Source organism: Artemia sp. Qi Xiang Cuo, chromosome 20 (genome assembly GCF_049724085.1).
Source record: "Artemia sp. Qi Xiang Cuo chromosome 20, ASM4972408v1, whole genome shotgun sequence".
NCBI classification, from domain to species: domain Eukaryota; kingdom Metazoa; phylum Arthropoda; class Branchiopoda; order Anostraca; family Artemiidae; genus Artemia; species Artemia sp. Qi Xiang Cuo.
This window is the reverse complement of record NC_142813.1, coordinates 16,470,033-16,489,166: the sequence shown is the minus strand read 5'-3', so window position 1 is coordinate 16,489,166 and position 19,134 is coordinate 16,470,033. Positions and strand designations below refer to the sequence as shown.

General features: G+C 34.7%; 1 protein-coding gene across 1 annotated transcript in view; it reads left to right on the top strand.

The window, feature by feature from the left end:
- LOC148939939 (uncharacterized) overlaps positions 1-19,134 on the top strand; it is a 54,969-nt gene that overhangs the window by 23,593 nt on the left and 12,242 nt on the right. The window contains exons 2-4 of the mRNA XM_089105918.1: positions 5,765-6,394; positions 10,851-10,952; positions 15,198-15,261. Coding sequence (XP_088962044.1) covers positions 5,765-6,394; positions 10,851-10,952; positions 15,198-15,261 — 796 coding nt within the window. The remainder of the gene's footprint in view (positions 1-5,764; positions 6,395-10,850; positions 10,953-15,197; positions 15,262-19,134) is intronic.

Here is a 19,134-nt window from a genome sequence, read left to right as displayed (position 1 = left end):
ACTAGTAATATGGGTTATGAAAAGACTAGTAATATGGTTTACTTTCCAATTGTTTGGTACTGTTGAAGTTTGTAGCAAACATTTTAAAATTTATGTGAGAGATTTTGGGAACCTAGGCTGAATACCATCTCGTCCTTTAGATTTATTAGGGTATAGATTCTTTAGCATGTGGTGCAGCAGGTAGGCAAGAAGAGCAGAAATGGTTTATATTGGCTAAAGTCATATCACCCTATTTTCTCCTATAATTTAGTGTGGGGAGTACAAGGTGGAGCAGGCATGCTTCATAAGACATTTGCTGTGATTCCCTAATCATCTTAGTTGCTCTGGATTATACCTTTCCCAGGAGTAATTTATATTTAAAAAACAAGGTGTTAAAGACATTGCAACCTCAAGATTCAGTCTTATCAATGTGTCATAAAGTTTCATAAAGATCCTAGGGCCCTGGCTTGAGATTGTTTTGTTTTCATTCTTATAATACCAAGGGATTGAGAGGCAGATGATGACATAGTTTTGGCATGGGCAGGGCGTTCCGAGGCTCATTTTATTGGAGGGGGGCGATCTTCGTAAATTTTACCGAATCGCTACCTAATTTATGCTAAATTTTCTGCAGAAATCAAGAATTTTGCTAGATTTCGGCCGATTTTGCAAAATTTCTGCAAAAATTTTCGCTTTCAGCGAAAATTTTACCGAATGCCACAAAAGTTGGCCCCCCCCCCCCTCGGGACGCTCCTGGGCATGGGTACTAAAATTTAATTGATTGTTAATAATGACTCCAAGATCTCTGTCTTTAGTAGCTGCTGAAAGGGGGTTGTCTTGGAGGTTATATTGTGGGTGTTTTATTCATTTTACCAAAATAAGATGACATTTACCAACATTGAAGTCAAGAAGCCATCTATCAGTCCATCTGCAAAGACTGTTAAGGTTATCTTGAATTTGTTATAGGTTAGAACCTGTTGCAGACCCACTAGTTTTAAATTGTCTACATAGAGAGTGAGGAGGTTTGATAGAAGATTGGGTTCGTCATTTATGTAGAAGGTCCAGAGGCTTGGTCCAAAAATACTACCCTGAGCAACATGACTAAGATTTTTGCATTGGAGGAAAAGTGAGGAACAAATTCAGAAATACAAATTGATAACATATGTTCTATTAGATAAGAAGTCTTCTTGTAAAAGAAGTGTTTTAGGAGGTATTTGTAGAAGCCCAGCCCCCCCCCCTGTCAGAAAAATTCTCACCTTGCAATTGCAAACCTATAAATTTACTGATGATTTATCTTTTCTAGAATGTATCAATTGCTGGGGACTTTAACCTGCCCCAAATCTCATGGGTTGATGACTATGCTGCTACAGGTAATAATGATGATCAGACTGGCCCACTCTTTGAGTGCCTGCATGGGCATTCATTATATCAGTCTATTAATTTCCCAACTAGGCACCAAGGGGGCCAGAAACCAACTCTCCTAGATCTCCTATTTCTTTAAAATGAGGAAGCAATCAAAGTTGACCAAGAGTCACCTTTTTGGGCAAGTTACCATATAGCCATTACTTGTTGACTAAGTTTGTACCCTCAAACAGATATTTTTAGAAACCATATATGTACAAATTATAGCAAAGTCAGGCAAGACTTTACTAACCAAAATTGGTCCTTTGTTGAAAAAAAAATATGGAGGAAGCATGGCTTGATATGAAAAGGTGCTGATGCAGACAACTGAAAAATAAACAACAACCAAAGACAATGAACACTAATTTACGTGACACGAGAAATCAAGCCAGCAATCTGAACGAAACTCTAGAGGAGGTACAAGGACATTCCAACACAGGCAAATTATGATAATTTTAAACTGATACAAAATAAAGTCCAGCACCTTACAAGAGAACTTAAAAGCAAGTATGAGAAATCCTTAGCATCAGCTTCAAAAGCCAATCCATAGAAGTTGTGGAATATGCCTCAAAAGCCAGTAGACATTCAGTAACAACTCTCAGTTGATAAGAATGGTATAAACGATCCTGGTGATATGCCCAAAGTCATGAATAAGCAGTTTGAGTAAGTTTTCACACCTACAGATAATGCTCCCTTGCTACAAATGCTGGAGTACAATATTGAGAAATGTATGCAAGTTATCACAATCAAACCTGTGGACGTAGAACTGCAGCTCAAAAGATTGAATTCAAATCAGTCTGTTGGTCCATGTTGGAGTTCATCCCAGACCTTAAAAGAGACCCATTTGGAGCTTGCCCCTTCTTTAACAAAACTGGTCCAAAAGTCTCTGGATACTTAAGTAGTTCTTCAAGATTGGTGAAATGTAAATATTACGGCTGTTCATAAGGGTTGAAGTAGGAATAATGTCACCAAATACCAACCCATTAGCATTACCTCAACAGTTGGTAAAATACTTGAAGGAATTGTGAATACCACTATTACAAAACATTTATTTGACAACAAACTGCTCAAACAGCACTCAGTTGAGACAAATCTTATAGATGCTTATGACTATATCACAAAGTTGCTAGATGGTAGTACTCCAGTGGACATGATCCTTTTTGATTTTGCCAAAGCATTTGATAAAGTCTGTTATCCCTGGCTGAACATAAAACTAATAGCTATTGGTATCCATTTAGAGGTTGTAGAATGGATGATGCAGTCCCTTTCAGGAAGAAAGCAGAGAGTTAAGGTATTGGGGACAATGGGCAAGAATTTTTCTCAGAAATTGCAGAAGTGACAGTGGCATGCCTCAGGGAACAATCTTAGGTCCAACATTGTTCAATGTTTTTATTAATGATGCTCCAGAAGCTGAAAGAAATAAGATGAGCCTTTATGCTGATGATTCAAAGCTTATTGGCTCTGCTTCCATGGAAATTACGGGCCCGTTGACCTGTAATTGCTTAATTAAAGCTTTGTTTACAATTCTCTCAACCAGTTTTATAAATGCTTAAGGGGTGCTGATGGGGTGGTAATTTCAATGTCTGTCTTGTTTTTAACTGGACTTGGCCGCAAATACAGAAAAAAAAGTTTCTTCATTTTTAACAGGAACTTGCACAAAATACAAAGCTAGGATGTTATTGCTGGAATACTTGTCACTCACCTCCAATCAAATGGGCACAAAGTTTCTGCGGTTGACCTTATTTGTTTTAATGAGAGAGATAAATAATTGCCAAGCTTAGGTAACAAGGAGAAACTAATGAAAGATATATAGTCAGAAAAAGAAAAGGAAAAAGGGCGTCGTAGTATATACATGCTGTTAGGTGTTACCAATGCTGTAGGTAAACAAGTTCTGGCATTTCTTGGGAAGAATTGTGATGGGGGAAATTACATTTACTTAGTCGATCTTCTTTCGAGGTACAACAACGAAAAGTGCCATTGGATAAAAAATCAGAACAAGCCGATTGTCACCGGGTATCTCTCGGAAAATGGCCAAAAAGAATTGATTGCGATCGTTGGAACAAAACTAGGTCGAAAAATTGTAGCAGAATTTAATAAAGCAAACTTCTTTGTAGACAAAACACCCACTGTCAGCCACGAAGAGCGTTTCGCTGTAGGTGTATGGTACATTGATAGAGAGGGAGTCGCTAGAGAGTGTTTACTTGGTGTTGTAGATTTTGAGTCGAGGATAGGAGCCGATATTGCAGAAGAAATTACACGAGTTTAGTGGAAGGCTTTTATCAATGAAGAAAACTTGCGTTTCAGTGCTACGATTTTGCAAGTAACATGAGTGGGTGCTTCAAGGGAACAAATTTCTAAGAAGTTAAGAATAAATATTCAATACCTCATAATCCTTGCCTACAGAGGAAAAATTATTGGTGAGCACTGTTGTGAATCAAGCTCCTTGACGTGCATAATATGTTTGGTGTTTTACAACAAATCTACAGCGTTTTCACCAGGGGATCCAAGCCCTTCAGTTTGTTTCGCTAGAGTGTAAAAGATCTTGAGGGCAAGCTATATCTTAGGGGACGTTCAGAAACGAGCTGGTCTTCCAGATCAGAGTCTTTTTAAGTTCTATGGACAGGGGCGGATCCAGGATTTTTTAGGGGGGGGGGCAAAATAGGTTGATTCGAGAAACTTGCATTAGGAGCAAGTTTAACTAACGCAAACTTGAGTTAATTAAGTAAATTACACTACTTTAGACTACGCTACGGGGGGGGGCCCTCTGGATCCGCCACTGTCTATGGAGCGTTCTTCCAACAATTGCAGCACTGCTGAAGGAAATAGCAAGTTGAGATACCCTTGGTACTGACAGCAAATCAAAGTTCGATGGGCTTCCCAGTGCCCATACTCTTTTTGATTTTATTCAACAACTGGTGTTCTTAAGGGAATTACTTACACGAACGAACTCTGATTCTTGAACTGGAAGGTGTGGAATTGGATATAGTTGCCCCGTGCCGCATGATGAAAGCCATGATAACTGTCATCAAAGAGTCTGTATAAATGATAGTAAAGTCACTGGTTAAATTACTTTATCGACTAGTTTGATAAAACAATTCATCTTGTGATAATGGATCTTATTAAAATAGCATTTCAGATCTAGAATTTTGTTCATGGCTAGAGGTTAATCATAGACGATTTCATCATCAGCGGCGTCCTCCTAGAAGATTCATTGATGAAGAGAGGACAATCGAAGTGTAGCCAATGACCCTTTTGACATTTTACCTGATGAAGTTCAAGAAAGTTTTAGCAGTAGTTGGCAATGAGTTAGCGCTTGCATATAAAGAGACCAAAGAGTTAGTGTTTCTTGCATTCAACCGTCCGACAAACCGCAATCCTTCACAGTGCCACTCTTTCTGTGCTATATTTCCTATAACGAAATACCTGTTCAAGCATTCCGATCGGAAATATAACTTTTTGCAGAGATTTGCAAAAAAGCTGGAAGCGTCATTGAGTTTGCCCAGTTGTTTTCTCTAGCAAAAAAGAACATACGGTGGTTGCATTTAGTTTACAAAGCACTCACTTTTGCAAAAACTATTCTAGTGACTTCGGCCGAAGGTGAACGAATATTTAGCAAGATAAAAATCGTCAAGAACAGATTAATGTCAACTGTGGAAAACGATCCATTTGAGCATCTCCTGGTCATGATGTCGGAAAAATACATGCTGGAAAAAATTGACCTCAACCTACTTGTAGAAAAGTGGAAAGTTGAAAAGCCATACAGACATAAAGTTTTTCTTATTTTCTTTGTTTTGATTTTGCTTTTATACCTGAGTTTTTCTCTACAATATACAATATAAATGTGAATTTTCCGCTACTAATAAATATTATTTTAAGGCATAAAAAATGAAGTAAAAAATTTTGTTTGTCTTCAGCACCTACCCGAATTCGTCCGCACATTTGGGACGTCCCCCTCCCCTCCCCCATTGGTGAAAGGCTAGTGACAACCCAGTCCACAATAATAGTGGCTATGTCACCCCTATAACTACAATGGAGAGGGGTTAAAATTTGTCTGGTATATGGTTAGTTACCATAAGATAAAAGACTTGATGTGAGCATTCGAGATATGTTTAAATCTTAGAGTATTCAGTGCTACATACAAAATTAAAGTAGCTGAAATTGAGTCTTGAATTTTAGTCAACTATAAAAGTATGTTTTTGAATATTTAGAGACATAAAAATTCTCCATACTGAGTATATTTATAAACTTAAACTTTGAAACAGAAAAATAAATGTATCTAGCTGCATTCTTTAATTTGCAATTACGGTCTACATTCTCAATTTTCAATTTTAGTGTGTATAATGCCTGTCTTTTACAATATTTAGTAATGTCTTTCATTCCATTTCAGCGCATTGGTGTTGCTCTAGTGTTTAATAAGCCACTATTTCCTCAAATGGATCAAGAAGAATTCTGTTTGAAGTGGAACAACTACCTGGATGTATTTCATGGAACTTTTGTATCATTGCTGAACAGTGAACACTTCACAGATGTCACACTTTCCTGTGATAGTCAAAGCATAAAATGTCATAGACTTGTTCTCTCAGCATGCAGTTCTTACTTTGAAACACTGCTTCTTGGGATGTCACACTCCCATCCTATTATTATTTTAAGTGATGTGAAATTTAATGATATGCAAGCTTTGGTGAAGTTTATGTACACAGGTGAAGTAACTGTTGCACATACCCAAGTAAACTCATTGATAAAAGTAGCTGATATGCTTAAAATTAAAGGTCTTGGTGACCTTGAAGGGACAGCTAAACAGCTAATGAAGCCTAGTTATCCTTCTGAAAGGACTCAAATGACTCCACCCCCTGTGAAGAGAAAGAGAGTTGATACAACCTCAGAAAATTGTGTCCAGTCTGAAGATAGCTTAAAAAATGTAGTACCTCCTGCAGCAAGTGGCACAAATAATAACTCTGTAAACTATCCTGCTGAAACGTCTGTTAATGAAACAGATGCTACAGCATGCCACTCATTTGTAAGTTTGTTTCATTAAAATTCACTTTATTTGAAATCTGAAAAGATTAGCTTATCCTTATGTTATATCTAGACACTAGGGTCTACATTCCCCATCCCTGCCTGAAGTAAAATTCCTTATAAATATACATTTTGCTATTGCAAACTGTCAGGGAGATGAAACTGCCAAAATTTTAGCTTATGTGTCTTTATTTTCAAAGTTTCGGTAATGTTCTTTTATTGATTAGGTTGTAGTGGCTTATTTAGGATTTCTGTTAGGGGGGGGGGGCACTAGCTAAGAGTTGGATTTGAAATGCTGTAGCTTAGTGGTTAGGAAATCTCATCTTGAGTTCTTCATATAGCTGCTCAAGGTATAAGGAGAAGAAACTCTTTGTAAAAAAAGAGAAGTGTCCGAAGAGAAGAATCACCAACCTTGGCGTCTTGGTATTGAGGCGGGTGTTCCGACACTTTTAGTTGCCTGAACTGTTTTTCCATAAAAAGAAAGAACATCTACTTCCACTAGCTCCCTTAATACACACTTGCATAGATTGATATGTTCACAATAGATAAGTATATCTAAATTTTCTGTGAAGATGAACCATGTAGTGGTTGCTCCTTCAAGCTGGCTTTGAAGTAAAAAGCTCCAGAAAAGTGACAATTGAACAAAAGGCCTTTTTCCCGCTATACTCACAAAATAGAGGAGCTATTGCTTTTTTGTATGTGGCAGGGTAGAAGCTAATGACTCAGTTCATTTGGGGGAATAGTAAGAAAAAAAAACATAAACTTCTTTAGGGTCTACTTGTGGCCTTTAACTTCATTCCAGTCTAGAGGCCTTCACCAGGGTAGGATTTGATTAATGCAAAACACAATTCATGTTAATGGTAAGTGGATACTACTTCTGTATCTCAGCTTGAGCGCCCTTGTAATTGATCTTAAATAAGATTGAATGTCTCCAAAAGACGCCAAAAGAATAAAGATATGAAGTGAAGTACTGCTTTTGAATAGAACAAAAGCCCAAATAGTGACAAATAAAATCATTCCATATAGGAAATCTGGAAAATTTGCCCCATGTAAAATTTTCTCTGGGAAGCTCACCCGGAAACTTCTCTTTGTGGAAAATCCTTCTCTCCCCCTCCCCAAAAAATGTCTGCACAGTTCCAGTAAAATCACTATATGTAAACAATTTGCCAATTTCATAACTTACAGACCTTTCCCCAGGTGCTCTGTTGGGTCATGTCATCTCCAAATGTATAGTTATTGGACGATTCAACTATACTTTTCAAAATGAATGGCTATCTCAAAATTTATGACTAATTTCGGAGGGAAGGGGCGTGGGAGGGAGGGTAGTCGCTCATCCTATCTTTTTGATCACAAATAGCCTAAGGCACTAGGCATTTTAATTCCCGTTCGAATGAGCCCTCCCCCTTAAAACAATCGAATTTGATACAGTCAATTCTGGGGAAGAAATGTATCTGTGGTCTTTCTCTGGTAAAAAAAAAATAATACAAAATTCCACATTTTTGCAGATAAGAGCTTGAAACTTCTACATTAGAGTTCTATGACATCGTGTATCTGATGGTGCGATTTTCATTAAGATTTCTTTATTTGTTGGGGTGTGTTTCCCCTTTTTTTTAAATTAGGCAATTTTCTCAGGCTTGTAGGCTAGCTTTTGATAGGTAAAACTAAAATTAATGTTTTTTATTTTTTTACTATACATAAAGTTCTGAGACCTCAGTTAGAGCTCAGTAAATTTAAATCCCTCCCCCCAATTGGACAATGACAGTGAACTATAACTTCGTATACTTTATTGCTGCGAGAAAAAGTTTAACGTTAATTAACTTTTCAAGAAAGTCAGCAAAGGTCATAGCATAAAACATGTGGAAGCCAATCAATAGCTGAAGAATGTTGGAAAATATCAAATAAAACCCCCTCAAATAAGTGTCTATATATATAATAGTGTATACTTGTTTAAATGTTTTACTTGGTAAAAGAATAAGGATTAGACAAAAAACCTTCATCAAAACCTTACTTATTAAAAGGAAAAATATACTTAAGAAGATGGTTTTCTCTGCTCCACGTCTGATTAATTCAGTTATTTGCTATGAAAAATTGCTGCAAAGTTAAATAAAAGATCGGTACTGTTCTAATATCTGTAAAACACGCGAGGCATCCACTCGACAAAGGTAAAGATCTGATGCTGTATAAGCAAGTATTCAGTGGTTTCTCACTCTGGGAAATATATTTAAACTTTAGTTTTTTGGGGTTTAGGGGGAAAGCCTAGGTTAGGTTACGTATTTAATATATGCTATGCTTTACCCCACCCCCAAAGTGTAAATATATAGCCCAATTTTGTTCATAAATTATTATATTTTCATTATATTTTGTTGTATTTCATTAGCATTAACCAAACTTCACTTCTCGCGTATTTTACAGATATTAGAAGAGCAGTAAGAGATCTAAAGCCGAACTAAAGATCCTGGATAATTTATTTTTGGATTCAATAGAAATATCAGCTATTCAGTGTTTTCGTCTGTCTCCTTGTTTCTGGGGTAGGTTCATAGACGATGTTTTATGTTTTTGTGAACATGATTTAGAGTCTTTAAACTTGTTTCTTGACCATTTAAACAGGTTTGACAAAAATATTAAATTTACACTAGAGCTTGAAAAACAAGAAAGGCTACCCTTTTTAGATATTTTATTAATAAAAAGCAATAATGGTTTACTTTTTTCCATTTATAGAAAACCAACTCATAATGACAGGTTTTTAAATTTTCTTTCATGTCACCCAATTGCAGTAAAAAAGAGAACAGTCATGTCATTGGTTGATAGAGTTGGTAAAATTTTTCCCTGGAGTATGTGGATAGTGAATTATTGCATTTGAGGGATATTTGATTTTGTTACGGGTATTCTGTAAAACTTGTAAATGAAATAATAAAGAAAAGGCAGATCAAGCATGAAAAACTTAAAAAAAAGTGAAGGTTCTCAACTTTTAGACCCTACAATTTCCAATAGATATGGTTCATTACCTTACATACCAACTCTTGGGAAGAAAATTAAACGGGCTATTGAAACATAATAGGCCCGTTTTTTAGCACTAAGATCTTACATCTAAGATCTTACATCTTTCTGCAAAGATTATCGTTTTTTAACTCATCTTTGTTCTAAGATCCTACAGCTCACTGATATTAGTAGAAAGTGTGAGACCGCCACTGTTTTGCCGTATAGAACAATGATGTGAGAACTTTGATGATATTCTTGTCATTGTTCTAAGACCGCTGATCAGAGTAGAATGATGAACGAAGTTTGCACAAAACGACGAAACATGTAAGATCTTAGGTCAAATATTTCACTTTTAAGTGTTTTCTGATAAAAGATATAAGATCTTAGCACATTGATGAGTGAAAAAACAGGCCTAATGTTGCAACTTGTTTTAAATCATCAGGCCATTGAGTAACTTTCTAAATTCAGGAAACGATAACACGCAACAGTTTGGCAAGTGGAGTGTTCAGCATTCCTTGCTCTTGCGGAAAGTTTTTAAGTCGGTCGAACACACCAACAATTTGTGGAACGTTTATTTAGCACCGGAACTCAATAGATAATGCTCTAGAATTTACAAAACCCCGGAAAGTTCTACTTCAGCTCTAGCAAAACATATCTTTTATAATACCGACCATTTAGTACAGTTCGAGGAAGCAACATTCATTTCAAATGATAAAGGTTTCACTCAATGGGCTGTTTAGAAAAAAAAACAAACATTTTCGCAGGTTTATCAATTAATAGAGATATTAGTAACATAGATATTGATTTTATTTATGACATTATTCTAAAAAATGAGTCAATCTTCAAAAATAAAGTCTTTCAATATATCTAAGTGATTAAAACAAACCTAAACGACTAGCAGCATCAAAAGCTAAGTAATTGTATATTATATTTTTTATGTTAGTCCATTTTAGTTTTAAATATATTTTTTTGTTATATTTTTTAGTCTTAGTTTCTAGTTTATTTGCTTTTTTTTTCTAGGCTGAAGACGCCTTGTTGTATACGGCTAAAATAGTTGTTTGATTTTGTTTTTGTTTCTCTTCGTTTTCATTTACTGGCCATAGACCCGTTTGTCGTCTTTATATTAATTTTTTTGTTTTTCGTAAAGTCAAAAAAGTGAAATTCTTGTGTGAGTGGGACAAACTATATGATGTGCAATTTCATGAAAAACTTTATTAACTTTGATGACTACGTGGGCTGCATTATGCTGGGTTCCTTAGCCAACCAAACCTGTCGGAAATCTACCAGAAGGTTTTTCCACGAGAAAGGCCAACATTACTGAAAAAACTCCCTTTTCCTTTCATTCTTTTCCTCGTTTTTTTTTCAGGATTGTGGAGCAATTTCCTCTGTCAATCCGTAAAACAATGTAGTGTGAATGGAACATCCCTATCTATACATTGATGATAGTAGCATTCGTTTTTATTGGTATTATTTTCTAGAAAGTCAATGATGAATTTGCCATAGGCATTCGTGAAGGAGGAAACAATAGTTCAAGCCCATTTGAAGATGATGGAGAAGATTTTGATTATGGCAGTGAAAATGTAAGTATTAATTTTTTATTTATTGTTTTTACCTTTTTTTTTTTTTATTTTAGCAAATCATTAATTTTTAACTTTTATTTTGAAACTTGGCTTTCCCCTTTTGGTTATTTACAAGAAGAATAGTCTATGTTGAGTTTACCTGTTTATGTTTGGTGAAAAATATATGATCAGACGCAATAAATGTTGGCTTATCTTCTAAAATATTTATTATATATTAATAGCAAAATACGGTAAGCTTTATCACGCTTATCGCAATATACAATTATAAAAAGTCTATGACAATGTTGACAACATAATACACACATACAATTCTATGAAAACTAACACACTGAAAACATAATAACTGCAACATACAGTAACATACCGAACTAAGTGAAACATATCTGATAATAACTGAAATATACCGAAAAGTAAGCATACAAAATAACTGAAAAACATACTGGTCACAAAACAGCTATTACAACAAATAAAAATATTCTCAAAACGGATTGTTATAAGACCTAGTATAGAAATCTGTAGAGGCTTTTCTACTTTTGAAAGACTGGACCGTGGTACTCGCAACTATTTCCGACGGAAGTACATTCTGAGTCTTCCACACTCGACAAGATAAAGAGTTTTGGCCTAATCTTTTCTGTGAACATGGTGGATAAATGTTGTGTTGGTGTTGACGGATACTACTGTATTCTGTAAAATGAAAAAGTGAGTTGGAGTGGTATTATCAGTGTTCCTAACAATGCGGAATATATTTATTAGATCGGCTCTATCACGTCGGAACTGAAGACTAGGCAACTGTAGTCTCTGCATTCTCTCGTGGTAAGGTAGATGTCTCACGTGAGTTATGAGTTTGGTGGCCCTATGTTTCACTCTCTCAACCCTCTCTCTCTCTCTTTCTTATTAAGGGGATACCATACTGATGAGCAATACTCAAGTATTGGACGTACAGTGGATACATAAAGTGAAATCAATGAACGAAGGTTAAACTTAGAAAATGTACGCTTTAGACGTAGTAATTGGTAATTTGCCTTATGGGTGATATCCGATAGATGTTTATCAAATTTGAGACTTGAATCAAAGCAAACCCCAAGGTCTCGAACACACTCCACGCTTGAAATTGATTTACCACCAACAAAGTAATGGTAATGTTGAGGGACTCTACGCAAATAGTGCACAGCGTTGCACTTGGTTTCGTTAATGAACATAGAGTTTGCCGTACACCACCGGCGCAGAGCAACCAAATCCTCTTGAAGTAAAGAAATCTCATGTTCATTCATGACTGACTTGTAAACTTTCACATCATTTGCGAACATTTTTAAGGTCTAATTCTTAACTACACGTGTCAAATCATTGATAAAAAGGCAGAAGAGTACCGGCCCGATACATCTGCCTTGCGGAACTCCGCTTATGACAGACATAGGTGATGACAGAGCATCACTTACTGCAACCTCTTGGGTTCTATTTGTAAGATAATCCGTTATCCATGCTTTAGTTCGTGGGCCAATACCCTATAGTTGACATTTCTCTATCAGATGGGGGATGGAAATTTTGTCAAATACTTTAGAAAAGTCAATATAAATACAATCAAACAAAATACCATTATCCGCCATCAATTGAAAATCACGAATCACCTCCAGAAGCTGCGTGTTATAAGATTGCCGTTTACGGAAACCAGGCTGAGCTGAATGCCATAAATTATTTTCCTCAAAATGTGCCTGGATTCTGCTCACCAGAACTTTCTCCATTATACGGGAAAAGATAGATATATTTGAAATTGGTCTGTAATTTTTAAAATGGGACTTTGAACCATTCTCGTACAACGGCCTAATGATTGCTCTTTTTCTAAGCTGAAGGACATTCACCAGACGAGAGAGAAATATTAAAGAGATATGTGAGTGGTCCAGCAAGCACTGATGCAAGTTCGCGTAACATCATATTTGAAAATCCATCAATATCTGGCGCCTTTCAAGGATCAAGATTTCGGAGTGTTTGATGAAACTGCTGGACCGCAAAATCTTAATCATCAAATTCTTTTGTTAAATCTGTAGGAGTAAATTGAGCTCGTGTTTCTGTGTGTGTCTGTGTGAAAGCTGAACCAAATACCTTATTGAAAATTTGTGATTTTACATAGTTGTCATCTATATGTGAAAGAGTTTCAGGATCTATAAAGGAAGTGGATGATGGGGATTGTGAAACTTGATTCCTTCTTACATACTTCAAAAATCTTTTTGGGAAACTTAGGACTGATGCTATAACAATTGACTCAATGTCTCGGCGATTTAGACAAAGTAACTTACTTGCTCTATTTCTAGCTCTTTTATACTTTGACCATGAATCAAATGTTTTAATTTTTCCGTGTTCATGCCATCTATCACCTTTTCTTTTAGCATGTGTACATACAAAGAAGGATATGAGACAACAAACAAGGTCCTTTGTATTTCATACTTTTTGTTACATATCAGGACGAAAAAGTTACATGTTTGTAGCTACAGCCCAGCTATTTTCAGACAGAACATATATATAAAAATATCAAAAGAAAAACTCCAGATTGGCATCCATGTTTAAAAAGAGCTAAAAGTTCGGATGGGGGGGGGTTCTCTTTAAAAAAAAAGTTATAATATGAGGCTATTTATTTCAACATGAGACTACAGACAAGACCTTTTAGACCGTATTTTGGGATGCTTTTTGAATATGATTGCTATTGGGGTAGTTGGACTTGATTGGTTGCGGACTTTTCCTTTTAAGGAATCTTTCCTCTGTTAGTTTACAGGTCGAGACACATGTCTTTTTTTCTTTAAGAAGTTAATAACGTTAAGAACAAACAGCAGGTAAAATAATATTTCTTAGAGTAAAATTTGCTCATACTTCAAGTAAATATTTCGGCCCCGTATACAAGGGCCTTCCTCAGCAAAATATATATAAATAAAACAAGACTTTCAGTAAAATGTTACCTTTAACTGCCCGACTCTCCCCAAGACTTATTTGATTTATATGTGTTCTACTGAGCACAGTCCTTGGATATAGGGTCGAAATATTCGATTGAGGTATTAACAAGTTTCACGGACTTGAAATTACTTACCTGCTTTTTTTATGAATAAAAATAATCCGAATGTTTCGGCTTCATCTCCGGGAGCCTCTCTCAAAAAAAGGGAAAATTTAAGGAAGAAAAAACAGTAAATAAAAACATATATAAAAGCGACAACTAAACACACTGGAGAAAGAAAGAGAAAAAATAAAACAAATAATTACAACTAATATTCTAAACACAGACCTGCTATTACTCACTGAACAAGACAAAAACTAATGTCTATAATTTCTTTGAATTACTATAGTTTTTATAGGTTCTATAATGTCTCTTTACAATCACTGGATAAATGGGATCTATTAAAATTGAAGACTATATTTTTTTGAAACTTAAATGTCTTATATGTCTTAAATGTCTTAAATGTATAGAGACATTTAATATGTCTTAAATGTATCACTGAAAATCGCCTGTTCATTATTTTTGCCCAACTTTGTAACTTCCTGAGCAAAAATGAAGGAAATGTTTACTAAAGTAATTTTTCAGTTTTTTATTCTCATCATGTCTATCTAGCTATTTCTTTCCATACAAAACTGTCTTATTTTGTCAAATAATTCATCATACCTCTTTTAATCTCATTGAGTATTCCGTATTTCAACAGCTAAGAGTTTTTAGAAAAGTTTTCTCCAAATGCGTCAAGCTTTTCAGCTTGTTCACATTTCTTTGTGTTTTTACTTGAGTTTGAGGTGAATCCGCATTCTTTGCAAACAGAATGCGGATCTAGGAAAAAAATACAAGCTTGTTTATACTCAACCTATGCAATACCCCTCCCTCCTTCCGTCCCGTTATTACAGATGATACTGTACCCTCCTCCTTCCTTCCGTCCCGTTATTACAGATGATACTGTACCCTCCTCCCTCCTTCCGTCCCGTCATTACAGATGCTACTGTAGTGACCTTTTTCTTAATTTGTCTCATTGAGGGAAAAGGGAAATTTTCTTTGTATTTTTTGAAATTATTTTTCCCTTCCTCTTCTATATCATGCCCTGGGATTTGGAGCTGATGTGGTTAGTGGTATTTTTTATCTATTTACTGAATGAAATTAAAATCTTATAATAGCAATATTGATATTGCTAAGAGATGTATTTATGTGTTTTTGAACTTCAAGTCGATCCTGATTCTATAAGGAAAGTGTCCACATTCACATAATTAATTTTGATTTTTCTAAAGCTCATTGGAAATTTGTCAATGGAAAGGACAGAAGGAATGCCAAACACAAGCTTAAATTCTTCAGGTTAGTTTTTCTTTTCTTACTTCAAGCGTAAGGGAAAGCAATGTTTTCTTTCTTTTTTCGTTTTTTTTTTGTTTATTTATTGCTAACAATAATATGATTAGCAAATATTCTTTATTTATGGCTACCGTGGTATTTTTTCACTATTGAGATAGGGTATTTGATGATAATATATACAATTAAAAAATTTCATTAATGCATACTAGATTTATATAATTCAATTCTTGTCTTTGGAAATTGTAGAGATCATTTCTTACCTAGATTCAACAGAAAACAGCTGCTACAGAAAAAAGTTATTTCCGTCGAAAATTAAATAATAAAATCCGCCGGTCTTCTTCGTCTCCAAGGAATTATGTTAACAGATAAAACTCAAGCTGACATACAATAAGAGCATTATGCTACATGTGACCTATTTGAGTTAGAATAACTTTAGATTATAATTTGTTAGAAATGTAAGAATATTAATGTAATAATTTAATGTAAATACAACACGTTAAAATTCACTTTTTGAATCCTTTTTCCGTGGTTCCGGAACCGGCAACTAATATCACGATACGGTATCCCTGATTTACGGGAAAAAGTGACAGTGCTTGCGTGAAAGCTGTCGGAATCTGCAGGTCTTACTGCACACCATAATTTATGTCCTAAATAATTCTTAGGTGTACAAGTTTGCTTTTTTGTTTTTTATTTACTCCACATCTTTTTGCTCATAGTGGGTAATAAATGAATAATTATTACTATTATTATCCACGGTTGTCATGTGATGTAGTCCTATAGATCATTGATGGTTCCCTATATAAGAAAGAGACAGTTCTTAAATAATTGCTGAAAACTTGGACAAGGGGAGAAATACTAGATTCCTGTTTATTTTTTTCGATATAATTTTGATTTTAAAAAATTAATAAAAAAGTCACTGTGTTATTATTTGTGAATTTCTGTGTTTTCTCATTATGTTACTAGACATCTAAGAGGAAAATTCTGCATGATATATATATATATATATATATGGACAATTTAGCAATGCTCTTTGCATTAGCTGCCCGTATTTGTCTTGTCGCAATTGATGGTCCAGGTTGTTGATTTTCAACCATTCGAATTTAATTTTTTCGAGCCATTCTCTCGGTCTTATCGCGTTTGATAGTTCAGGTGGTGGTTCCAAAGAGTCATCATTTGTAGTAATTGCAAATTTTCGTTTTCGGGTCTTTCTACTAGCATTATATAACTGGTTGCGTTCAAAACTGTAAGCTTAATCACGTATCGAATAGATTAAATCTAACGAAAAACCAAAATAATTTAAAAATTTTCAGGTATTTTTCTAGTTTGGATTAAAACATTTAAATTCTTGCTCAGACACCATTAATATTTTTGCAGTTTACATTATAACTGAATGCAGTATTTTGTAGAAACTTGATAACATGAGCACAGGCTTTTATGCTAGTACATGACATCATTTCAAAAATTATGCATATAAATATGGCGTCACGGACATGAATCTTTTATCCAAAATTAAGGCTCTTAACGAATTTTCTCAAATTTTTGACCTATATAAATCATTTTTTTAGGCCAGAAAATCCTAGAATCCAAATTTTCCCAAAAAAATATGGAGCCATTTTCGAGAAAAAATAAATACATACATAAATAAATACACAATTATTGCTCGTTTTTATATATATATATATATATATATATATATATATATATATATATATATATATATGTGTGTGTGTGTGTGTGTGTGTGTGTGTGTGTGTGTGTGATATATATATACGTATATATATATATATATATATATATATATATATATATATATATATATATATATATATATATATGATATATATATATATATATAGTGTGTGTGTGTGTATGTATGTATGTATGCATGTGTGTGTGTGTGTGTGTGTGTGTGTGTGTGTGTGTGTGTGTGTGTGTGTGTGTGTGTATATATATATATATATCTTGGTCTGAATTTTCATCTATAGCCGTCACAGAACGTTAATATTCGAAAGACAAGAAGGTGGGTGGAGAAGAAGAATCGGAATAAATTCGATGCTGATTTGTATATGTCCACTGTCTCCTCAATTCTTTCTTGCATCAAAGTGCCATTCCACTTACTATGTTCCAGTCTTCCTGAAGAATATGCCATGATTTGTCTTAACAATTATTACTATCAGATTGTTCATGCCATGAAAATGGCCCAATCAACAGCAGTCCCTACTAGGAGTGTAAAGATTGGCACAAAAAAACCGAGATGGTCGTAGTCTGTTGAGCTTCAGACGGCAAAGCAACGCGCAAAAATATGGCTGAGCATTTGGATTGCATGTGGAAGACCCGTATATGGGAATGTTTTTGAGTTGAAACGGATCACTAAACTGAAATATAAAGCTGAGCTAAAAAAATACCATATTATCGGACAACATTTCACCGAAAATAAGACATCGTGGCAAAATATAATCCGAACCGATGGAAGTTTACATAGTTCTTCTCTGACTATGGATGATTGGAATTCTTATTACACGTCAGTTATCGGGATCGAAAATCTTGCCATAAGCAAATATTATGAAGAAGAGGTTATTAGCTGGCTTGAACGTTTTTCAGGACAGGATTGCGCTCCCGCCATATCTCTGAAACAGGTTAAAACCGCCGTAAGAAAAGCTCTGTCTAAAGGTAAGAACGAGATAGACGCTGACGGCCTTTCAATAATGCACTTTAAAAACTTAACTGATAGTTTTTAATCTTATCTGCAACTTATTTTGCCTGATGTGCGTCACTAGGGGTATTGTTCCCGACAGTTTCCTAAAAGGAATTATAACATCGATTGCGAGGAAAGGGAAAAACACCAATGATTGTAAATCTGACAGACCTATCAGTGTATCGTGCATTTTGAGTAAAATATTTGAATATGCTTTTTTTCCCGAGCTAGACATCGGACTCTTTGGAGATAACCAGTTTGGATTCCAAAGAGTTGTTGGTTGCCCAGAGGCCCGTAGATTACTAGCGAACGTGCTAAATATATATATATATATATATATATATATATATATATATATATATATATATATATATATATATATATATATATATATATATATATATATATATATATATATATATATATATATATATATATATATATATATATATATATATATATATAAATTATTGATGTAAACGTTTGAACATTATTGATGCGTTTTTTAAAGTTTTTTTTTAATCTCACCCCGCACAAAAGTCCTGGACACGGCGTTGCTTATCGACACAAGATAAAATAGTGTCTAGTCTTTTTTCCTTTTTTGTAAAAGAACAATAAGGTAGTTGACGAGGCAATTTATCTAGGCTTAGTTTAAATGTTGCCATATCACAAGAGCTGTTTTCCCTTCTTTGGGAAAATTCAGAACTGAAATTTAACCTTTTTTGTCTTCTCTGGGAAAATTCAGAACAGAAGTGTAACTTTTTTCTCATCCTCGGAAAAATTCAGAACTGAAATTGACCTTTTTTCTTCTTTAGAAAAAATATAAAAGAAGTTGAACTTTTTTTCTCTCCTTTGGGAAACTTCAGAACAGAAGTTGAACTTTTTTCTCTTCTTTGGGAAAATTCAGAACGGAAGTGTAAATTCTTTTTTTTGTTTGGGAAAATTTTTGGTGTCTGACTTTTGAAAAAATCCTAACAAAATGCCTCTGAATCTTGATAAGTTCCCAATTCATATCTCTCTAAGTCTAAAAAGAATCCGCTTCATCTCTCTCAGACTTTGGTAAAAACCTTATCCACCTATACGGATAAATAATACGCCTCCAATACGCCACCTGTGAGCCTGGTAGTAGTGTCTGTGTCTGAAAAATTCCGGTTCTTGCATCTCTGACTGTTGAATAAACATTC